We start from the raw sequence: 26,070 nt of genomic DNA, 5'->3' as shown, positions 1-26,070 counted from the left end.
TCTTGTAACGTTTCAGCCTGATTGGACCTTGTTTTCACACAAATGGACCCAGAATGATGTGAAATTGTGCTTCGTGCAACATAATTCTGGGTGCCATTTAAAAACCATAAGTGCTAATGACTCCATTCCTTTTAGAGGTTATAGGGGCTGTTGATTGGAGTACACTAAAACAAACCTGATCTCTCTAGGTCATTCAGAAACCAAGTTATAAGCCCTCAAGGGTGTAATTGGACTACTTCTTTAAAGTGACACCAGGCCCGGTGACCTTTGGGACATGGTTTGACCCCCTATAGGAATGTGCGATCATCATGAAACGTTCAGATCACTTACAACTCAATAGATTCTACCTTCTTGTAACGTTTCAGCCTGACTGGACCTTGTTTTCACACAAATGGGCCCAGAATGATGTGAAATTGTGCTTCGTGCAACATAATTCTGGGTGCCATTTACAAACCATAAGTGCTAATGACTCCATTCCTTTTTGTGGTTGTAGGGGCTGTTGGTTGGAGTACTCTAAAACAAACCTGACCTCTCTAGGATATTTAGAAGCCAAGTTATAAGCCCACAAAGGTGTAACTGGACTACTTCTTTAAAGTGACACCAGGCCCGGTGACCTTTGGGATATGGTTTGACCCCCTATAGGAATGTGCGATCATCATGAAATGTTCAGATCACTTACAACTCAATAGATTCTACCTTCTTGTAACGTTTCAGCCTGATTGGACCTTGTTTTCACACAAATGGACCCAGAATGATGTGAAATTGTGCTTCGTGCAACATAATTCTGGGTGCCATTTACAAACCATAAGTGCTAAAGACTCCATTCCTTTTTGTGGTTGTAGGGGCTGTTGGTTGGAGTACATTAAAACAAACCTGATCTCTCTAGGACATTCAGAAGCCAAGTTATAAGCCCACAAATGTGTAACTGGACTACTTCTTTAAATTGACATCAGATCCGGTGACCTTTGGGACATGGTTTGACCCCCTTAGGAAAGTGCTATCATCATGAAACATTCAGATCACTTACAACTCAATAGATTCTACCTTCCTGTAACGTTTCAGCCTGATTGGACCTTGTTTTCACACAAATGAACCCAGAATGATGTGAAATTGTGCTTCGTGCAACATAATTCTGGGTGCCATTTAAAAACCATAAGTGCTAATGACTCCATTCCTTTTTGAGGTTGTAGGGGCTGTTGATTGGAGCACACTAAAACAAACCTGAGCTCTCTAGGACATTCAGAAGCCAAGTTATAAGCCCACAAATGTGTGACTGGACTACTTCTTTAAATTGACACCAGATCCGGTGACATTTGAGACATGGTTTGACCCCCTTAGGAAAGTGCTATCATCATGAAACGTTCAGATCACTTACAACTCAATAGATTCTACCTTCCTGTAACGTTTCAGCCTGAATGGACCTTGTTTTCACACAAATGAACCCAGAATGATGTGAAATTGTGCTTCGTGCAACATAATTCTGGGTGCCATTTAAAAACCATAAGTGCTAATGACTCCATTCCTTTTAGTGGTAATGGGGGCTGCTAATTGGAGTACTCTAAAACAAACCTGACCTCTCTAGGATATTCAGAAGCCAAGTTATAAGCCCACAAAGGTGTAACTGGACTACTTCTTTAAAGTTACACCAGGTCCGGTGACCATTGGGACACGGTTTGACCCCCAATAGGAATGTGAGATCATCTTGAAACGTTCAGATCACATACAACTCAATAGATTCTACCTTCTTGTAATGTTTCAGCCTGATTGGACCTTGTTTTCACACAAATGGACCCAGAATGATGTGAAATTGTGCTTCGTGCAACATAATTCTGGGTGCCATTTAAAAACCATAAGTGCTAATGACTCCATTCCTTTTTGAGGTTGTAGGGGCTGTTGATTGGAGTACACTAAAACAAACCTGATCTCTCTAGGACATTTAGAAACCAAGTTATAAGCCCTCAAAGGTGTAATTGGACTACTTCTTTAAAGTGACACCAGGCCCGGTGACCTTTGGGACATGGTTTGACCCCCTATAGGAATGTGCGATCATCATGAAATGTTCAGATCACTTACAACTCAATACATTCTACCTTCTTGTAACGTTTCAGCCTGATTGGACCTTGTTTTCACACAAATGGACCCAGAATGATGTGAAATTGTGCTTCGTGCAACATAATTCTGGGTGCCATTTACAAACCATAAGTGCTAATGACTCTATTCCTTTTTGTGGTTGTAGGGGCTGTTGGTTGGAGTACATTAAAACAAACCTGACCTCTCTAGGATATTCAGAAGCCAAGTTATAAGCCCACAAAGGTGTAACTGGACTACTTCTTTAAAGTGACACCAGGCCCGGTGACCTTTGGGACATGGTTTGACCCCCTATAGGAATGTGCGATCATCATGAAATGTTCAGATCACTTACAACTCAATAGATTCTACCTTCTTGTAACGTTTCAGCCTGATTGGACCTTGTTTTCACACAAATGGACCCAGAATGATGTGAAATTGTGCTTCGTGCAACATAATTCTGGGTGCCATTTAAAAACCATAAGTGCTAATGACTCCATTCCTTTTTGAGGTTGTAGGGGCTGTTGATTGGAGCACACTAAAACAAACCTGATCTCTCTAGGACATTCAGAAGCCAAGTTATAAGCCCACAAATGTGTGACTGGACTACTTCTTTAAATTGACACCAGATCCGGTGACCTTTGGGACATGGTTTGACCCCCTTAGGAAAGTGCTATCATCATGAAACGTTCAGATCACTTACAACTCAATAGATTCTACCTTCCTGTAACGTTTCAGCCTGATTGGACCTTGTTTTCACACAAATGAACCCAGAATGATGTGAAATTGTGCTTCGTGCAACATAATTCTGGGTGCCATTTAAAAACCATAAGTGCTAATGACTCCATTCCTTTTTGAGGTTGTAGGGGCTGTTGATTGGAGTACACTAAAACAAACCTGATCTCTCTAGGACATTCAGAAACCAAGTTATAAACCCTCAAAGGTGTAATTGGACTACTTCTTTAAAGTGACACCAGGCCCGGTGACCTTTGGGACATGGTTTGACCCCCTATAGGAATGTGCGATCATCATGAAACGTTCAGATCACTTACAACTCAATACATTCTACCTTCTTGTAACGTTTCAGCCTGATTGGACCTTGTTTTCACACAAATTGACCCAGAATGATGTGAAATTGTGCTTCATGCAACATAATTCTGGGTGCCATTTACAAACAATAAGTGCTAATGACGCCGTTCCTTTTTGTGGTTGTAGGGGCTGTTGATTGGAGTACATTAAAACAAACCTGATCTCTCTAGGACATTCAGAAGCCAAGTTATAAGCCCACAAATGTGTAACTGGACTACTTCTTTAAATTGACACCAGATCCGGTGACCTTTGGGACATGGTTTGAGCACCTTAGGAAAGTACTATCATCATGAAACGTCCAGATCACTTACAACTCAATAGATTCTACCTTCTTGTAACGTTTCAGCCTGATTGGACCTTGTTTTCACACAAATGGACCCAGAATGATGTGAAATTGTGCTTCGTGCAACATAATTCTGGGTGCCATTTAAAAACCATAAGTGCTAATGACTCCATTCCTTTTAGAGGTTATAGGGGCTGTTGAATGGAGTACACTAAAACAAACCTGATCTCTCTAGGTCATTCAGAAACCAAGTTATAAGCCCTCAAGGGTGTAATTGGACTACTTCTTTAAAGTGACACCAGGCCCGGTGACCTTTGGGACATGGTTTGACCCCCTATAGGAATGTGCGATCATCATGAAACGTTCAGATCACTTAGAACTCAATAGATTCTACCTTCTTGTAACGTTTCAGCCTGATTGGACCTTGTTTTCACACAAATGGACCCAGAATGATGTGAAATTGTGCTTCGTGCAACATAATTCTGGGTGCCATTTAAAAACCATAAGTGCTAATGACTCCATTCCTTTTTGAGGTTGTAGGGGCTGTTGATTGGAGTACACTAAAACAAACCTGATCTCTCTACGACATTCAGAAGCCAAGTTATAAGGCCACAAATGTGTAACTGGACTACTTCTTTAAATTGACACCAGATCCGGTGACCTTTGGGACATGGTTTGATCCCCTTAGGAAAGTACTATCATCATGAAACTTTCAGATCACTTACAACTCAATAGATTCTACCTTCTTGTAACGTTTCAGCCTGATTGGACCTTGTTTTCACACAAATGGACCCAGAATGATGTGAAATTGTGCTTCATGCAACATAATTCTGGGTGCCATTTAAAACCATAAGTGCTAATGACTCCATTCCTTTTAGTGGTAATGGGGGCTGCTAATTGGAGCACTCTAAAACAAACCTGACCTCTCTAGGATATTCAGAAGCCAAGTTATAAGCCCACAAAGGTGTAACTGGACTACTTCTTTAAAGTGACACCAGGCCCGGTGACCTTTGGGACATGGTTTGACCCCCAATAGGAATGTGCGATCATCATGAAACGTTCAGATCACTTACAACTCAATAGATTCTACCTTCTTGTAACGTTTCAGCCTGATTGGACCTTGTTTTCACACAAATGGACCCAGAATGATGTGAAATTGTGCTTCGTGCAACACAATTCTGGGTGCCATTTAAAAACCATAAGTGCTAATGACTCCATTCCTTTTAGAGGTTATAGGGGCTGTTGATTGGAGTACACTAAAACAAACCTGATCTCTCTAGGTCATTCAGAAACCAAGTTATAAGCCCTCAAGGGTGTAATTGGACTACTTCTTTAAAGTGACACCAGGCCCGGTGACCTTTGGGACATGGTTTGACCCCCTATAGGAATGTGTGATCTTCATGAAACGTTCAGATCACTTACAACTCAATAGATTCTACCTTCTTGTAACGTTTCAGCCTGATTGGACCTTGTTTTCACACAAATGGACCCAGAATGATGTGAAATTGTGCTCCGTGCAACATAATTCTGGGTGCCATTTAAAAACCATAAGTGCTAATGACTCCATTCCTTTTTGTGGTTGTAGGGGCTGTTGATTGGAGCACACTAAAACAAACCTGATCTCTCAAGGACATTCAGAAACCAAGTTATAAGCCCTCAAAGGTGTAATTGGACTACTTCTTTAAAGTGACACCAGGCCCGGTGACCTTTGGGACATGGTTTGACCCCCTATAGGAATGTGCGATCATCATGAAACGTTAAGATCACTTACAACTCATTAGATTCTACCTTCTTGTAACGTTTCAGCCTGATTGGACGTTGTTTTCACTCAAATGAACCCAGAATGATGTGAAATTGAGCTTCTTGCAACATAATTCTGGGTGCCATTTAAAAACAATAAGTGCTAATGACTCCATTCCTTTTAGTGGTAATGGGGGCTGTTTATTGGAGTACTCTAAAACCAACCTGACCTCTCTAGGATATTCAGAAGCCAAGTTATAAGCCCACAAAGGTGTAACTGGACTACTTCTTTAAAGTGACACCAGGCCCGGTGACCTTTGGGACATGGTTTGACCCCCTATAGGAATGTGCGATCATCATGAAACGTTCAGATCACTTACAACTCAATAGATTCTACCTTCTTGTAACGTTTCAGCCTGATTGGACCTTGTTTTCACACAAATGGACCCAGAATGATGTGAAATTGTGCTTCGTGCAACATAATTCTGGGTGCCATTTACAAACCATAAGTGCTAATGACTCCATTCCTTTTAGTGGTAACGGGGGCTGTTAATTGGAGTACTCAAAAAAAACCTGACCTCTCTAGGATATTCAGAAGCCAAGTTATAAGCCCACAAAGGTGTAACTGGACTACTTCTTTAAAGTGACACCAGGCCCGGTGACCTTTGGGACATGGTTTGACCCCCTATAGGAATGTGCGATCATCATGAAACGTTCAGATCACTTACAACTCAATAGATTCTACCTTCTTGTAACGTTTCAGCCTGACTGGACGTTGTTTTCACACAAATGGGCCCAGAATGATGTGAAATTGTGCTTCGTGCAACATAATTCTGGGTGCCATTTACAAACCATAAGTGCTAATGACTCCATTCCTTTTTGTTGTTGTAGGGGCTGTTGGTTGGAGTACTCTAAAACAAACCTTACCTCTCTAGGATATTCAGAAGCCAAGTTATAAGCCCACAAAGGTGTAACTGGACTACTTCTTTAAAGTGACACCAGGCCCGGTGACCTTTGGGACATGGTTTGACCCCCTATAGGAATGTGCGATCATCATGAAATGTTCAGATCACTTACAACTCAATAGATTCTACCTTCTTGTAACGTTTCAGCCTGATTGGACCTTGTTTTCACACAAATGGACCCAGAATGATGTGAAATTGTGCTTCGTGCAACATAATTCTGGGTGCCATTTACAAACCATAAGTGCTAAAGACTCCATTCCTTTTTGTGGTTGTAGGGGCTGTTGGTTGGAATACATTAAAACAAACCTGATCTCTCTAGGACATTCAGAAGCCAAGTTATAAGCCCACAAATGTGTAACTGGACTACTTCTTTAAATTGACACCAGATCCGGTGACCTTTGGGACATGGTTTGACCCCCTTAGGAAAGTGCTATCATCATGAAACATTCAGATCACTTACAACTCAATAGATTCTACCTTCCTGTAACGTTTCAGCCTGATTGGACCTTGTTTTCACACAAATGAACCCAGAATGATGTGAAATTGTGCTTCGTGCAACATAATTCTGGGTGCCATTTAAAAACCATAAGTGCTAATGACTCCATTCCTTTTAGTGGTAATGGGGGCTGCTAATTGGAGTACTCTAAAACAAACCTGACCTCTCTAGGATATTCAGAAGCCAAGTTATAAGCCCACAAAGGTGTAACTGGACTACTTCTTTAAAGTGACACCAGGCCCGGTGACCTTTGGGAAACGGTTTGACCCCCAATAGGAATGTGCGATCATCATGAAACGTTCAGATCACTTACAACTCAATAGATTCTACCTTCTTGTAACGTTTCAGCCTGATTGGACCTTGTTTTCACACAAATGGACCCAGAATGATGTGAAATTGTGCTTCGTGCAACATAATTCTGGGTGCCATTTAAAAACCATAAGTGCTAATGACTCCATTCCTTTTTGAGGTTGTAGGGGCTGTTGATTGGAGCACACTAAAACAAACCTGATATCTCTAGGACATTCAGAAGCCAAGTTATAAGCCCACAAATGTGTGACTGGACTACTTCTTTAAATTGACACCAGATCCGGTGACCTTTGGGACATGGTTTGACCCCCTTAGGAAAGTGCTATCATCATGAAACGTTCAGATCACTTACAACTCAATATATTCTACCTTCCTGTAACGTTTCAGCCTGAATGGACCTTGTTTTCACACAAATGAACCCAGAATGATGTGAAATTGTGCTTCGTGCAACATAATTCTGGGTGCCATTTAAAAACCATAAGTGCTAATGACTCCATTCCTTTTAGTGGTAATGGGGGCTGCTAATTGGAGTACTCTAAAACAAACCTGACCTCTCTAGGATATTCAGAAGCCAAGTTATAAGCCCACAAAGGTGTAACTGGACTACTTCTTTAATGTGACACCAGGTCCGGTGACCATTGGGACACGGTTTGACCCCCAATAGGAATGTGAGATCATCATGAAACGTTCAGATCACATACAACTCAATAGATTCTACCTTCTTGTAATGTTTCAGCCTGATTGGACCTTGTTTTCACACAAATGGACCCAGAATGATGTGAAATTGTGCTTCGTGCAACATAATTCTGGGTGCCATTTAAAAACCATAAGTGCTAATGACTCCATTCCTTTTTGAGGTTGTAGGGGCTGTTGATTGGAGTACACTAAAACAAACCTGATCTCTCTACGACATTCAGAAGCCAAGTTATAAGCCCACAAATGTGTAACTGGACTACTTCTTTAAATTGACACCAGATCCGGTGACCTTTGGGACATGGTTTGACCCCCTTAGGAAAGTGCTATCATCATGAAACGTTCAGATCACTTACAACTCAATAGATTCTACCTTCTTGTAACGTTTCAGCCTGATTGGACCTTGTTTTCACACAAATGGACCCAGAATGATGTGAAATTGTGCTTCATGCAACATAATTCTGGGTGCCATTTACAAACCATAAGTGCTAATGACTCCGTTCCTTTTTGTGGTTGTAGGGGCTGTTGATTGGAGTACATTAAAACAAACCTGATCTCTCTAGGACATTCAGAAGCCAAGTTATAAGCCAACAAATGTGTAACTGGACTACTTCTTTACTGGACAACTTCTTTAAATTGACACCAGATCCGGTGACCTTTGGGACATGGTTTGATCCCCTTAGGAAAGTACTATCATCATGAAACATTCAGATCACTTACAACTCAATAGATTCTACCTTCCTGTAACGTTTCAGCCTGATTGGACCTTGTTTTCACACAAATGAACCCAGAATGATGTGAAATTGTGCTTCGTGCAACATAATTCTGGGTGCCATTTAAAAACCATAAGTGCTAATGACTCCATTCCTTTAATGGTAATGGGGGCTGCTAATTGGAGTACTCTAAAACAAACCTGACCTCTCTAGGATATTCAGAAGCCAAGTTATAAGCCCACAAAGGTGTAACTGGACTACTTCTTTAAAGTGACACCAGGCCCGGTGACCTTTGGGAAACGGTTTGACCCCCAATAGGAATGTGCGATCATCATGAAACGTTCAGATCACTTACAACTCAATAGATTCTACCTTCTTGTAACGTTTCAGCCTGATTGGACCTTGTTTTCACACAAATGGACCCAGAATGATGTGAAATTGTGCTTCGTGCAACATAATTCTGGGTGCCATTTAAAAACCATAAGTGCTAATGACTCCATTCCTTTTTGAGGTTGTAGGGGCTGTTGATTGGAGCACACTAAAACAAACCTGATCTCTCTAGGACATTCAGAAGCCAAGTTATAAGCCCACAAATGTGTGACTGGACTACTTCTTTAAATTGACACCAGATCCGGTGACCTTTGGGACATGGTTTGACCCCCTTAGGAAAGTGCTATCATCATGAAACGTTCAGATCACTTACAACTCAATATATTCTACCTACCTGTAACGTTTCAGCCTGAATGGACCTTGTTTTCACACAAATGAACCCAGAATGATGTGAAATTGTGCTTCGTGCAACATAATTCTGGGTGCCATTTAAAAACCATAAGTGCTAATGACTCCATTCCTTTTAGTGGTAATGGGGGCGTCTAATTGGAGTACTCTAAAACAAACCTGACCTCTCTAGGATATTCAGAAGCCAAGTTATAAGCCCACAAAGGTGTAACTGGACTACTTCTTTAATGTGACACCAGGTCCGGTGACCATTGGGACACGGTTTGACCCCCAATAGGAATGTGAGATCATCATGAAACGTTCAGATCACATACAACTCAATAGATTCTACCTTCTTGTAATGTTTCAGCCTGATTGGACCTTGTTTTCACACAAATGGACCCAGAATGATGTGAAATTGTGCTTCGTGCAACATAATTCTGGGTGCCATTTAAAAACCATAAGTGCTAATGACTCCATTCCTTTTTGAGGTTGCAGGGGCTGTTGATTGGAGTACACTAAAACAAACCTGATCTCTCTAGGACATTCAGAAGCCAAGTTATAAGCCCACAAATGTGTAACTGGACTACTTCTTTAAATTGACACCAGATCCGGTGACCTTTGGGACATGGTTTGACCCCCTTAGGAAAGTGCTATCATTATGAAACGTTCAGATCACTTACAACTCAATAGATTCTACCTTCTTGTAACGTTTCAGCCTGATTGGACCTTGTTTTCACACAAATGGACCCAGAATGATGTGAAATTGTGCTTCATGCAACATAATTCTGGGTGCCATTTACAAACCATAAGTGCTAATGACTCCGTTCCTTTTTGTGGTTGTAGGGGCTGTTGATTGGAGTACATTAAAACAAACCTGATCTCTCTAGGACATTCAGAAGCCAAGTTATAAGCCAACAAATGTGTAACTGGACTACTTCTTTAAATTGACACCAGATCCGGTGACCTTTGGGACATGGTTTGATCCCCTTAGGAAAGTACTATCATCATGAAACGTTCAGATCACTTACAACTCAATAGATTCTACCTTCTTGTAACGTTTCAGCCTGATTGGACCTTGTTTTCACACAAATGGACCCAGAATGATGTGAAATTGTGCTTCATGCAACATAATTCTGGGTGCCATTTAAAACCATAAGTGCTAATGACTCCATTCCTTTTATTGGTAATGGGGGCTGCTAATTGGAGCACTCTAAAACAAACCTGACCTCTCTAGGATATTCAGAAGCCAAGTTATAAGCCCACAAAGGTGTAACTGGACTACTTCTTTAAAGTGACACCAGGCCCGGTGACCTTTGGGACATGGTTTGACCCCCAATAGGAATGTGCGATCATCATGAAACGTTCAGATCACTTACAACTCAATATATTCTACCTTCTTGTAACGTTTCAGCCTGATTGGACCTTGTTTTCACACAAATGGACCCAGAATGATGTGAAATTGTGCTTCGTGCAACATAATTCTGGGTGCCATTTAAAAACCATAAGTGCTAATGACTCCATTCCTTTTAGAGGTTATAGGGGCTGTTGATTGGAGTACACTAAAACAAACCTGATCTCTCTAGGTCATTCAGAAACCAAGTTATAAGCCCTCAAGGGTGTAATTGGACTACTTCTTTAAAGTGACACCAGGCCCGGTGACCTTTGGGACATGGTTTGACCCCCTATAGGAATGTGCGATCATCATGAAACGTTCAGATCACTTACAACTCAATAGATTCTACCTTCTTGTAACGTTTCAGCCTGATTGGACCTTGTTTTCACACAAATGGACCCAGAATCATGTGAAATTTTGCTTCGTGCAACATAATTCTGGGTGCCATTTACAAACCATAAGTGCTAATGACTCCATTGCTTTTTGTGGTTGTAGGGGCTGTTGATTGGAGTACATTAAAACAATCCTGATCTCTCAAAGACATTCAGAAGCCAAGTTATAAGCCCACAAATGTGTAACTGGACTACTTCTTTAAATTGACACCAGATCCGGTGACCTTTGGGACATGGTTTGACCCCCTTAGGAAAGTGCTATCATCATGAAACGTTCAGATCACTTACAGTTCAATAGATTCTACCTTCTGTAACGTTTCAGCCTGATTGTACCTTGTTTTCACACAAATGAACCCAGAATGATGTGAAATTGTGCTTCGTGCAACATAATTCTGGGTGCCATTTAAAAACCATAAGTGCTAATGACTCCATTCCTTTTTGTGGATGTAGGGGCTGTTGATTGGAGTATACTAAAACAAACCTGATCTCTCTAGGACATTCAGAAGCCAAGTTATAAGCCCACAAATGTGTAACTGGACTACTTCTTTAAATTGACACCAGATCCGGTGACCTTTGGGACATGGTTTGACCCCCTTAGGAAAGTGTGATCATCATGAAACGTTCAGATCACTTACAACTCAATAGATTCTACCTTCTTGTAACGTTTCAGCCTGATTGGACCTTGTTTTCACACAAATGGACCCAGAATGATGTGAAATTGTGCTTCATGCAACATAATTCTGGGTGCCATTTACAAACCATAAGTGCTAATGACTCCATTCCTTTTTGTGGTTTTAGGGGCTGTTGATTGGAGTACATTAAAACAAACCTGATCTCTCTAGGACATTCAGAAGCCAAGTTATAAGGCCACAAATGTGTAACTGGACTACTTCTTTAAATTGACACCAGATCCGGTGACCTTTGGGACATGGTTTGATCCCCTTAGGAAAGTACTATCATCATGAAATGTTCAGATCACTTACAACTCAATAGATTCTACCTTCTTGTAACGTTTCAGCCTGATTGGACCTTGTTTTCACACAAATGGACCCAGAATGATGTGAAATTGTGCTTCATGCAACATAATTCTGGATGCCATTTAAAACCATAAGTGCTAATGACTCCATTCCATTTAGTGGTAATGGGGGCTGCTAATTGGAGCACTCTAAAACAAACCTGACCTCTCTAGGATATTCAGAAGCCAAGTTATAAGCCCACAAAGGTGTAACTGGACTACTTCTTTAAAGTGACACCAGGCCCGGTGACCTTTGGGACATGGTTTGACCCCCAATAGGAATGTGCGATCATCATGAAATGTTCAGATCACTTACAACTCAATAGATTCTACCTTCTTGTAACGTTTCAGCCTGATTGGACCTTGTTTTCACACAAATGGACCCAGAATGATGTGAAATTGTGCTTCGTGCAACACAATTCTGGGTGCCATTTAAAAACCATAAGTGCTAATGACTCCATTCCTTTTAGAGGTTATAGGGGCTGTTGATTGGAGTACACTAAAACAAACCTGATCTATCTAGGTCATTCAGAAACCAAGTTATAAGCCCTCAAGGGTGTAATTGGACTACTTCTTTAAAGTGACACCAGGCCCGGTGACCTTTGGGACATGGTTTGACCCCCTATAGGAATGTGCGATCATCATGAAACGTTCAGATCACTTACAACTCAATAGATTCTACCTTCTTGTAACGTTTCAGCCTGATTGGACCTTGTTTTCACACAAATGGACCCAGAATCATGTGAAATTTTGCTTCGTGCAACATAATTCTGGGTGCCATTTACAAACCATAAGTGCTAATGACTCCATTCCTTTTTGTGGTTGTAGGGGCTGTTGATTGGAGTACATTAAAACAAACCTGATCTCTCAAAGACATTCAGAAGCCAAGTTATAAGCCCACAAATGTGTAACTGGACAACTTCTTTAAATTGACACCAGATCCGGTGACCTTTGGGACATGGTTTGACCCCCTTAGGAAAGTGCTATCATCATGAAACGTTCAGATCACTTACATTTCAATAGATTCTAACTTCCTGTAACGTTTCAGCCTGATTGTACCTTGTTTTCACACAAATGAACCCAGAATGATGTGAAATTGTGCTTCGTGCAACATAATTCTGGGTGCCATTTAAAAACCATAAGTGCTAATGACTCCATTCCTTTTTGTGGATGTAGGGGCTGTTGAGTGGAGTATACTAAAACAAACCTGATCTCTCTAGGACATTCAGAAGCCAAGTTATAAGCCCACAAATGTGTAACTGGACTACTTCTTTAAATTGACACCAGATCCGGTGACCTTTGGGACATGGTTTGACCCCCTTAGGAAAGTGCGATCATCTTGAAACCTTCAGATCACTTACAACTCAATAGATTCTACCTTCTTGTAACATTTCAGCCTGATTGGACCTTGTTTTCACACAAATGGACCCAGAATGATGTGAAATTGTGCTTAATGCAACATAATTCTGGGTGCCATTTACAAACCATAAGTGCTTATGTCTCCATTCCTTTTTGTGGTTGTAGGGGCTGTTGATTGGAGTACATTAAAACAAACCTGATCTCTCTAGGACATTCAGAAGCCAAGTTATAAGGCCACAAATGTGTAACTGGACTACTTCTTTAAATTGACACCAGATCCGGTGACCTTTGGGACATGGTTTGATCCCCTTAGGAAAGTACTATCATCATGAAATGTTCAGATCACTTACAACTCAATAGATTCTACCTTCCTGTAACGTTTCAGCCTGATTGGACCTTGTTTTCACACAAATGAACCCAGAATGATGTGAAATTGTGCTTCGTGCAACATAATTCTGGGTGCCATTTACAAACCATAAGTGCTAATGACCCCATTCCTTTTTGTGGTTGTAGGTCCTGTTGACTGGAGTACACTAAAACAAACCTGATCTCTCTAGGACATTCAGAAGCCAAGCTATAACCCCACAAATGTGTAACTGGACTACTTCTTTAAAGTGACACCAGGCCCGGTGACCTTTGGGACATGGTTTTACCCCCTATAGGAATGTGCGATCATCATGAAACGTTCAGATCACTTACAACTCAATAGATTCTACCTTCTTGTAACGTTTCAGCCTGATTGGACCTTGTTTTAACACAAATGAACCCAGAATGATGTGAAATTGTGCTTCGTGCAACATAATTCTGGGTGCCATTTAAAAACCATAAGTGCTAATGACTCCATTCCTTTTAGTGGTAATGGGGGCTGTTGATTGGAGTACTCTAAAACAAACCTGATCTCTCTAGGAAATTCAGAAGCCAAGTTATAAGCCCACAAAGGTGTAACTGGACTACTTCTTTAAATTGACACCAGGCCCGGTGGCCTTTGGGACATGGTTTGACCCCCTATAGGAATGTGCTATCATCATGAAACGTTCAGATCACTTACAACTCAATAGATTCTACCTTCCTGTAACGTTTCAGCCTGATTGGACCTTGTTTTCACACAAATGGACCCAGAATGATGTGAAATTGTGCTTCGTGCAACATAATTCTGGGTGCCATTTAAAAATCATAAGTGCTAATGACTCCAATCCTTTTTGAGGTTGTAGGGGCTGTTGATTGGAGTACACTAAAACAAACCTGATCTCTCTAGGACATTCAGAAGCCAAGTTATAAGCCCACAAATGTGTAACTGGACTACTTCTTTAAAGTGACACCAGTTCCGGTGACCTTTGGGACATGGTTTTACCCCTTATAGGAATGTGCGATCATCATGAAACGTTCAGATCACTTACAACTCAATAGATTCTACCTTCTTGCAACGTTTCAGCCTGATTGGACCTTGTTTTCACACAAATGAACCCAGAATGATGTGAAATTGTGCTTCGTGCCACATAATTCTGGGTGCCATTTAAAAACCATAAGTGCTAATGACTCCATTCCTTTTTGTGGTTTTAGGGGCTGTTGATTGGAGTATACTAAAACAAACCTGATCTCTCTAGGACATTCAGAAGCCAAGTTATAAGCCCACTAATGTGTAACTGGACTACTTCTTTAAGTTGACACCAGATCCGGTGACCTTTGGGACATGGTTTGACCCCCTTAGGAAAGTGCTATCATCATGAAACGTTCAGATCACTTACAACTCAATAGATTCTACCTTCCTGTAACGTTTCAGCCTGATTGGACCTTGTTTTCACACAAATGAACCCAGAATGATGTGAAATTGTGCTTCGTGCCACATAATTCTGGGTGCCATTTAAAAACCATAAGTGCTAATGACTCCATTCCTTTTTGTGGTTGTAGGGGCTGTTCGTTGGAGTATACTAAAACAAACCTGATCTCTCTAGGCCATTCAGAAGCCAAGTTATAAGCCCACAAATGTGTAACTGGACTACTTCTTTAAAGTGACACCAGATCCGGTGACCTTTGGGACATGGTTTGACCCCCTTAGGAAAGTGCTATCATGATGAAACGTTCAGATCACTTACAACTCAATAGATTCTACCTTCATGTAATGTTTCAGCCTGATTGTACCTTGTTTTCACACAAATGAACCCAGAATGATGTGAAATTGTGCTTCGTGCAACATAATTCTGGGTGCCATTTAAAAACCATAAGTGCTAATGACTCAATTCCTTTTTGTGGTTGTAGGGGCTGTTGAATGGAGTATACTAAAACAAACCTGATCTCTCTAGGACATTCAGAAGCCAAGTTATAAGCCCACAAATGTGTAACTGGACTACTTCTTTAAAATGACCCCAGATCCGGTGACCTTTGGGACATGGTTTGACCCCCTTAGGAAAGTGCGATCATCTTGAAACGTTCAGATCACTTACAACTCAATAGATTCTACCTTCTTGTAACGTTTCAGCCTGATTGGACCTGATTTTCACACAAATGGACCCAGAATGATGTGAAATTGTGCTTCATGCAACATAATTCTGGGTGCCATTTACAAACCATAAGTGCTAATGACTCCATTCCTTTTTGTGGTTGTAGGGGCTGTTGATTGGAGTACATTAAAACAAACCTGATCTCTCTAGGACATTCAGAAGCCAAGTTATAAGCCCACAAATGTGTAACTGGACTACTTCTTTAAATTGACACCAGATCCGGTGACCTTTGGGACATGACTTGATCCCCTTAGGAAAGTGATATCATCATGAAACGTTCAGATCACTTACAACACAATAGATTCTACCTTCCTGTAACGTTTCAGCCTTATTGGACCTTGTTTTCACACAAATGAACCCAGAATGATGTGAAATTGTGCTTCGTGCCACATAATTCTGGGTGCCATTTAAAAACCATAAGTGCTAATGACTCCATTCCTTTTTGTGGTTGTAGGGGCTGTTGACTGGAGTATACTAAAACAAACCTGATCTCTCTAGGACATTCAGAAGCCAAGTTATAAGCCCACAAATGTGTAACTGGACTACTTCTTTAAATTGACACCAGATCCGGTGACCTTTGGGACATGGTTTGACCCCCTTAGGAAAGTGCTATCATCATGAAACGTTCAGATCACTTACAACTCAATAGATTCTACCTTCCTGTAATGTTTCAGCCTGATTGGACCTTGTTTTCGCACAAATGAACCCAGAATGATGTGAAATTGTGCTTCGTGCAACATAATTCTGGGTGCCATTTAAAAACCATAAGTGCTAATGATTCCATTCCTTTTTGAGGTTGTAGGGGCTGTTGATTGGAGTACACTAAAACAAACCTGATCTCTCTAGGACATTCAGAAGCCAAGTTATAAGCCCTCAAAGGTGTAATTGGACTACTTCTTTAAAGTGACACCAGGCCCGGTGACCTTTGGGACATGGTTTGACCCCCTATAGGAATGTGCAATCATCATGAAACGTTCAGATCACTTACAACTCAATAGATTCTACCTTCCTGTAATGTTTCAGCCTGATTGGACCTTGTTTTCACACAAATGGACCCAGAATCATGTGAAATTTTGCTTCGTGCAACATAATTCTGGGTGCCATTTACAAACCATAAGTGCTAATGACTCCATTCCTTTTTGTGGTTGTAGGTCCTGTTGATTGGAGTACACTAAAACAAACCTGATCTCTCTAGGACATTCTGAAGCCAAGTTATAAGCTCACAAATGTGTAACTGGACTACTTCTTTAAAGTGACACCAGGCCCGGTGACCTTTGGGACATGGTTTTACCCCCTATAGGAATGTGCGATCATCATGAAATGTTCAGATCACTTACAACTCAATAGATTCTACCTTCTTGTAACGTTTCAGCGTGATTGGACCTTGTTTTCACACAAATGAACCCAGAATGATGTGAAATTCTGCTTCGTGCAACATAATTCTGGGTGCCATTTAAAAACCATAAGTGCTAATGACTCCATTCCTTTTAGTGGTAATGGGGGCTGTTAATTGGAGTACTCTAAAACAAACCTGATGTCTCTAGGACATTTAGAAGCCAAGTTATAAGCCCACAAATGTGTAACTGGACTACTTCTTTAAAGTGACACCAGGCCCGGTGACCTTTGGGACACGGTTTTACCCCCTATAGGAATGTGCGATCATCATGAAACGTTCAGATCACTTACAACTCAATAGATTCTACCTTCTTGCAACGTTTCAGCCTGATTGGACCTTGTTTTCACACAAATGAACCTAGAATGATGTGAAATTGTGCTTCGTGCAACATAATTCTGGGTGCCATTTACAAACCATAAGTGCTAATGACTCCATTCCTTTTAGTGGTAATGGGGGCTGTTGATTGGAGTACTCTAAAACGAACCTGACCTCTCTAGGATATTCAGAAGCCAAGTTATAAGCCCACAAAGGTGTAACTGGACTACTTCTTTAAAGTGACACCAGGCCCGGTGACCTTTGGGACATGGTTTGACCCCCTATAGGAATGTGCGATCATCATGAAACGTTCAGATCACTTACAACTCAATATATTCAACCTTCTTGTAACGTTTCAGCCTGATTGGACCTTGTTTTCACACAAAAGGACCCAGAATGATGTGAAATTGTGCTTCGTGCAACATAATTCTGGGTGCCATTTACAAACCATAAGTGCTAATGACTCCATTCCTTTTAGTGGTAATGGGGGCTGTTGATTGGAGTACTCTAAAACAAACCTGACCTCTCTAGGATATTCAGAAGCCAAGTTATAAGCCCACAAAGGTGTAACTGGACTACTTCTTTAAAGTGACACCAGGCCCGGTGACCTTTGGGACATGGTTTGACCCCCTATAGGAATGTGCGATCATCATGAAACGTTCAGATCACTTACAACTCAATAGATTGTACCTTCTTGTAACGTTTCAGCCTGATTGGACCTTGTTTTCACACAAATGGACCCAGAATGATGTGAAATTGTGCTTCGTGCAACATAATTCTGGGTGCCATTTAAAAATTATAAGTGCTTATGACTCCATTCCTTTTTGAGGTTGTAGGGGCTGTTGATTGGAGTATACTAAAACAAACCTGATCCCTCTAGGACATTCAGAAGCCAAGTTATAAGCCCACAAATGTGTAACTGGACTACTTCTTTAAGTTGACACCAGACCCGCTGACCTTTGGGACATGGTTTGACCCCCTTACGAAAGTGCTATCATCATGAAACGTTCAGATCACTTACAACTCAATAGATTCTACCTTCCTGTAACGTTTCAGCCTGACTGGACCTTGTTTTCACACAAATTGACCCAAAATGATGTGAAATTGTGCTTCGTGCAACATAATTCTGGGTGCCATCTAAAAACCATAAGTGCTAATGACTCCAATCCTTTTTGAGGTTGTAGGGGCTGTTGATTGGAGTACACTAAAACAAACCTGATCTCTCTAGGACATTCAGAAGCCAAGTTATAAGCCCACAAATGTGTAACTGGACTACTTCTTTAAAGTGACACCAGTTCCGGTGACCTTTGGGACATGGTTTTACCCCCTATAGGAATGTGCGATCATCATGAAACGTTCAGATCACTTACAACTCAATAGATTCTACCTTTTTGCAACATTTCAGCCTGATTGGACCTTGTTTTCACACAAATGAACCCAGAATGATGTGAAATTGTGCTTCGTGCAACATAATTCTGGGTGCCATTTAAAAACCATAAGTGCTAATGACTCCATTCCTTTTAGTGGTAATGGGGGCTGTGGATTGGAGTACTCTAAAACAAACCTGACCTCTCTAGGATATTCAGAAGCCAAGTTATAAGCCCACAAAGGTGTAACTGGACTACTTCTTTAAAGTGACACCAGGCCCGGTGACCTTTGGGACATGGTTTGACCCCCTATAGGAATGTGCGATCATCATGAAACGTTCAGATCACTTACAACTCAATATATTCAACCTTCTTGTAACGTTTCAGCCTGATTGGACCTTGTTTTCACACAAATGGACCCAGAATGATGTGAAATTGTGCTTCGTGCAACATAATTCTGGGTGCCATTTAAAAACCATAAGTGCTAATGACTCCATTCCTTTTTGTGGTTGTAGGGGCTGTTGGTTGGAGTACATTAAAACAAACCTGATCTCTCTAGGACATTCAGAAGCCAAGTTATAAGCCCACAAATGTGTAACTGGACTACTTCTTTAAATTGACACCAGATCCGGTGACCTTTGGGACATGGTTTGACCCCCTTAGGAATGTGCTATCATCATGAAACGTTCAGATCACTTACAACTCAATAGATTCTACCTTCCTGTAACGTTTCAGCCTGATTGGACCTTGTTTTCACACAAATGAACCCAAAATGATGTGAAATTGTGCTTCGTGCAACATAATTCTGGGTGCCATTTAAAAACCATAAGTGCTAATGACTCCATTCCTTTTTGTGGTTGTAGGGGCTGTTGATTGGAGTATACTAAAACAAACCTGATCTCTCTAGGACATTCAGAAGCCAAGTTATAAGCCCACAAATGTGTAACTGGAATAATTCTTTAAGTTGACACCAGATCCGATGACCTTTGGGACATGGTTTGACCCCCTTAGGAAAGTGCTATCATCATGAAACGTTCATATCACTTACAACTCAATAGATTCTACCTTCCTGTAACGTTTCAGCCTGATTGGACCTTGTTTTCACACAAATGAACCTAGAATGATGTGAAATTGTGCTTCGTGCAACATAATTCTGGGTGCCATTAACAAACCATAAGTGCTAATGACTCCATTCCTTTTAGTGGTAATGGGGGCTGTTGATTGGAGTACTCTAAAACAAACCTGACCTCTCTAGGATATTCAGAAGCCAAGTTATAAGCCCACAAAGGTGTAACTGGACTACTTCTTTAAAGTGACACCAGGCCCGGTGACCTTTGGGACATGGTTTGACCCCCTATAGGAATGTGAGATCATCATGAAACGTTCAGATCACTTACAACTCAATAGATTCTACCTTCTTGTAACGTTTCAGCCTGATTGGACCTTGTTTTCACACAAATGGACCCAGAATGATGTGAAATTGTGCTTCGTGCAACATAATTCTGGGTGCCATTTAAAAACCATAAGTGGTAATGACTCCATTCCTTTTTGAGGTTGTAGGGGCTGTTGGTTGGAGTATACTAAAACAAACCTGATCTCTCTAGGACATTCAGAAGCCAAGTTATAAGCCCACAAATGTGTAACTGGACTACTTCTTTAAGTTGACACCAGATCCGGTGACCTTTGGGACATGGTTTGACCCCCTTACGAAAGTGCTATCATCATGAAACGTTCAGATCACTTACAACTCAATAGATTCTACCTTCCTGTAACGTTTCAGCCTGACTGGACCTTGTTTTCACACAAATTGACCCAAAATGATGTGAAATTGTGCTTCGTGCAACATAATTCTGGGTGCCATCTAAAAACCATAAGTGCTAATGACTCCAATCCTTTTTGAGGTTGTAGGGGCTGTTGATTGGAGTACACTAAAACAAACCTGATCTCTCTAGGACATTCAGAAGCCAAGTTATAAGCCCACAAATGTGTAACTGGACTACTTCTTTAAAGTGACACCAGTTCCGGTGACCTTTGGGACATGGTTTTACCCCCTATAGGAATGTGCGATCATCATGAAACGTTCAGATCACTTACAACTCAATAGATTCTACCTTTTTGCAACATTTCAGCCTGATTGGACCTTGTTTTCACACAAATGAACCCAGAATGATGTGAAATTGTGCTTCGTGCAACATAATTCTGGGTGCCATTTAAAAACCATAAGTGCTAATGACTCCATTCCTTTTAGTGGTAATGGGGGCTGTGGATTGGAGTACTCTAAAACAAACCTGACCTCTCTAGGATATTCAGAAGCCAAGTTATAAGCCCACAAAGGTGTAACTGGACTACTTCTTTAAAGTGACACCAGGCCCGGTGACCATTGGGACATGGTTTGACCCCCTATAGGAATGTGCGATCATCATGAAACGTTCAGATCACTTACAACTCAATATATTCAACCTTCTTGTAACGTTTCAGCCTGATTGGACCTTGTTTTCACACAAATGGACCCAGAATGATGTGAAATTGTGCTTCGTGCAACATAATTCTGGGTGCCATTTAAAAACCATAAGTGCTAATGACTCCATTCCTTTTTGTGGTTGTAGGGGCTGTTGGTTGGAGTACATTAAAACAAACCTGATCTCTCTAGGACATTCAGAAGCCAAGTTATAAGCCCTCAAATGTGTAATTGGACAACTTCTTTAAAGTGACACCAGGCCCGGTGACCTTTGGGACATGGTTTGACCCCCTATAGGAATGTGCGATCATCATGAAATGTTCAGATCACTTACAACTCAATAGATTCTACCTTCTTGTAACGTTTCAGCCTGATTGGACCTTGTTTTCACACAAATGGACCCAGAATGATGTGAAATTGTGCTTCGTGCAACATAATTCTGGGTGCCATTTAAAAACCATAAGTGCTAATGACTCCATTCCTTTTTGTGGTTGTAGGGGCTGTTGATTGGAGTATACTAAAACAAACCTGATCTCTCTAGGACATTCAGAAGCCAAGTTATAAGCCCACAAATGTGTAACTGGACTACTTCTTTAAATTGACACCAGATCCGGTGACCTTTGGGACATGGTTTGATCCCCTTAGGAAAGTTCTATCATCATGAAACGTTCAGATCACTTACAACTCAATAGATTCTACCTTCCTGTAACGTTTCAGCCTGATTGGACCTTGTTTTCACACAAATGAACCCAGAATTATGTGAAATTGTGCTTCGTGCCACATAATTCTGGGTGCCATTTAAAAACCATAAGTGCTAATGACTCCATTCCTTTTTGTGGTTGTAGGGGCTGTTGACTGGAGTATACTAAAACAAACCTGATCTCTCTAGGACATTCAGAAGCCAAGTTATAAGCCCACAAATGTGTAACTAGACTACTTCTTTAAATTGACACCAGATCCGGTGAACTTTGGGACAGGGTTTGACCCCCTTAGGAAAGTGCTATCATCATGAAACGTTCAGATCACTTACAACTCAATAGATTCTACCTTCCTGTAATGTTTCAGCCTGATTGGACCTTGTTTTCACACAAATGAACCCAGAATGATGTGAAATTGTGCTTCGTGCAACATAATTATGGGTGCCATTTAAAAACCATAAGTGCTAATGATTCCAATCCTTTTTGAGGTTGTAGGGGCTGTTGATTGGAGTACACTAAAACAAACTTGATCTCTCAAGGACATTCAGAAGCCAAGTTATAAGCCCTCAAAGGTGTAATTGGACTACTTTAAAGTGACACCAGGCCCGGTGACCTTTGGGACATGGTTTGACCCCCTATAGGAATGTGCGATCATCATGAAACGTTCAGATCAATTACAACTCAATAGAATCTACCTTCTTGTAACGTTTCAGCCTGATTGGACCTTGTTTTCACACATATGGACCCAGAATCATGTGAAATTGTGCTTCGTGCAACATAATTCTGGGTGCCATTTACAAACCATAAGTGCTAATGACTCCATTCCTTTTTGTGGTTGTAGGGCCTGTTGATTGGAGTACACTAAAACAAACCTGATCTCTCTAGGACATTCAGAAGCCAAGTTATAAGCCCACAAATGTGTAACTGGACTACTTCTTTAAAGTGACACCAGGCCCGGTGACCTTTGGGACATGGTTTTACCCCCTATAAGAATGTGCGATCATCATGAAACGTTCAGATCACTTACAACTCAATAGATTCTACCTTCTTGCAACGTTTCAGCCTGATTGGACCTTGTTTTCACACAAATGAACCCAGAATGATGTGAAATTGTGCTTCGTGCAACATAATTCTGGGTGCCATTTAAAAACCATAAGTGCTAATGACTCCAATCCTTTTAGTGGTAATGGGGGCTGTGGATTGGAGTACTCTAAAACAAACCTGACCTCTCTAGGATATTCTGAAGCAGAGTTATAAGCCCACAAAGGTGTAACTGGACTACTTCTTTAAAGTGACACCAGGCCCGGTGACCTTTGGGACATGGTTTGACCCCCTATAGGAATGTGCGATCATCATGAAACGTTCAGATCACTTACAACTCAATAGATTCTACCTTCTTGTAACGTTTCAGCCTGATTGGACCTTGTTTTCACTTAAATGGACCCAGAATGATGTGAAATTGTGCTTCGTGCAACATAATTCTGGGTGCCATTTAAAAACCATAAGTGCTAATGACTCCATTCCTTTTTGTGGTTGTAGGGGCTGTTGGTTGGAGTACATTACAACAAACCTGATCTCTCTAGGACATTCATAGGCCTTTTCCACCGACCAAACTGGCATGGAATGGGAAGGATCGGGTCACTAAATATTCTGTTTCGATTGTTTAAACCAGTCCAGGAAACTACCCGAACTGGTCCAGTAGCGGGCCAGAGCGGGACCCCTTCTGTTGTGGGTCCAGAGATTTTTGGTCTGGGCGGAGCCAAAGCGTAAAAGGTCCAGAGTCCTCTGATTGGGGGAGAAATTACGTAACTACCCGCGACAATCCCAGGGGATGGAAAAAGAAGTGAGTCGAGTTCCAGTGTTTGTTTGGCTGTACTTCTTGTGTGTGAAAATGCCTGCAAGTAATAGCTTTTGGTCCAATGCGGAGCTTCAAACGTTCCTCACCATCATCGGAGATAGCAACATTCAGGCCGAGCTGGATGGGATGATAAGAAATGAGAAAGTCTTCAAAGAAGTTTCTCAGCGCATGGCAGCTGAAGGATTCCAGCGCACCTCCGAGCAGTGTCGTGCTAAGCTGAAAAAAATAAAAGCCCACTACAGAAAAGTTAAGGACAGCAACGGCCGTAGAGGGAATGGGCGAAGTACATGGAAGTGGTACGATGTGGTGGACGCTATTTATGGACACAGACCGTCAAACCGAGGCAGCGAAGGAGGCCTGGACTCAGCGACCAGTATCCTGGAGTCACTCATAAACCCTGTTGGTAAGCATTTCTTTTGTTGTCTTTTTAGCTCTGCAGGCCATTCATTGCAGCACCAAAAACACTGAATAATAGCAGCAGCTATTTAAGAAATGCTCAGCAAGTAAAGGATTTAGCCCCTCATGTTAACTAGCCTTAGCATCCCCTCGTGTTTATGCTAACCTTCATTTAGCATTCCCCCGTGTTTCTTAACACGCTGTTCGCGATATAAGCCTTTCATGTTTAGCATGTCCTTGTTGAGTACATGAGGCTGGAGCGGCGTTTGCCTTTCTTGTTAGCGTCTCATTGTTTAAAACATGGGAAATTCGGTTAGCCTTTCACGTTAGCATCTCAGTGTTGTTAGCATCTCATTGTTTTATACAGCTGAGCACGCACAGTGAGAAGAAGCGAGCTGATCTAATATTATAAATATCCCAAAAGTCGTGCCAGCAGTGTTTTTCGCCTAGAGTGGACTTTTAACAAGTATATATTTTTCGGATGAATAAGAATATAACATTAAATTGCAATTAATCTGTACGTCACTGGCGAATTACTGCCATCTAGTGGACACGTTCCAAATGACAAAATGGCCTTAAATCATAGCAGTTTTATTAAGTTTACTATATGCCTATATGCTCTTTTGCTGTAAAAATATTGTGCTTTTCTTACCGATTTATTTCGTGACCTTTTCTTACTGACTAATTTTTTGATCTGTGTTTTTCAGACACATCTGAAGCGGAAAACACTCCCTCTTCAGAGGAACCATCCACTTCCTCAAGTAGCACTCCAGGACCTTCTGTGCCACCATCACCTCTGTCCGTACCTTCTGTGCCACCATCGCCTCGGCCAGTTCCATCGCCACCACCATCACCTCTGTCCACTACCACTCGAGAGGAACATCTACCATGTCGTCGACGCACAGGTAGTGTCTGACCATTCTAAAAATTGCTTTGTGCATAAACAAAACTGACAAGTTCACTGGACAACTGACATTTTGATATCCATATAAACACAAATGTAATTGTCAATGTTGTTGTTTCCAGGTGACCGAAGACGGCGATTGGAAGCACGGACACAGGTGATATTTGATGAGTTGCAGATCGCAGATGGCAGGCAGATGGACAGAATGGAAGGCATAAGCCGGGAGCAGGTTAACTGGATGCAACAAGACGCAGCAGCAGCAAGACAACATGAATTACAGATCGCAGAGCGATATTTTGAACATTTGGGTGCCCTAAATGCTGTTCTTGGACTGGTCGCACAAAGAATGGGCAGCTCCTCTGACTTCCTGCCACCACCCAGGCAGTAAGGTGCTATGTATTTGTCCCGTAATTTTTTTTATCCGTCTGTCCTTTTTATCAATAAATTTTCAAAGAAAAACAAGGTGTGCATGAATTGTCTTAAAAATTTTTGCTCGCAAATTTACGTTTACATAATAAATGTAGATTACATTACAGCCCACCTTAAATATATGTTAAAATGAAAAGGTGCAACAGTTCGTTAACAGTAAAATAGTGTACTTTATTAAGTTCTGAAAATAAAACAAACATTTCAGTTCAAACTACAGGCTTCGAACAGTTAAAAGTGTCAAAACAATAAACAAAGTAAATGGAAAGAAAAAACACAAACTGAGGTCAGCGGGTGAAGTGTCGCATCAGAGCTTCACGCACATCACTGCCCTCCTCTGCAACTTCCTGCATATTTGCAACCACTGGTTCATCAGCAGGTGCGTCACATTCTGTATATTCCTCCCCATGGCTCTCACAGATATTGTGAAGCACACAACAGGTCAGCACCATGTGTTTAAGAAGCTCTACATCACTGTCGTTTCTCTTCAGAAGACATCGCCACCTACCCTTTAGCCTCC

The 26,070-nt window shown here is 41.3% G+C and overlaps 1 protein-coding gene across 2 annotated transcripts; it reads left to right on the top strand.

Annotated features, from left to right (window-relative positions):
• Positions 1-23,664: 23,664 nt before the first annotated feature.
• LOC129159212 (uncharacterized) lies at positions 23,665-25,512 on the top strand. Of its 2 annotated transcripts, XM_054736867.2 has the most exons (4): positions 23,665-24,227; positions 24,928-24,996; positions 25,027-25,125; positions 25,247-25,512. In XM_054736867.2, the coding sequence occupies exons 1-4, from the start codon at positions 23,798-23,800 to the stop codon at positions 25,510-25,512; spliced, it is 864 nt and encodes a 287-aa protein (XP_054592842.2). In that variant the 5' UTR covers positions 23,665-23,797. The 2 variants fall into 2 exon arrangements, with proteins under 2 accessions (XP_054592842.2, XP_054592841.2); XM_054736866.2 differs by having other exon boundaries at positions 23,666-24,227; positions 24,928-25,125.
• The last annotated feature ends 558 nt before the right edge of the window (positions 25,513-26,070 follow it).

Source organism: Nothobranchius furzeri, chromosome 10 (genome assembly GCF_043380555.1).
Source record: "Nothobranchius furzeri strain GRZ-AD chromosome 10, NfurGRZ-RIMD1, whole genome shotgun sequence".
Classification (NCBI taxonomy): Eukaryota; Metazoa; Chordata; class Actinopteri; order Cyprinodontiformes; family Nothobranchiidae; genus Nothobranchius; species Nothobranchius furzeri.
The sequence above is the reverse complement of the archived record's forward strand: the minus strand, read 5'-3'. Positions and strand labels throughout refer to the sequence as shown.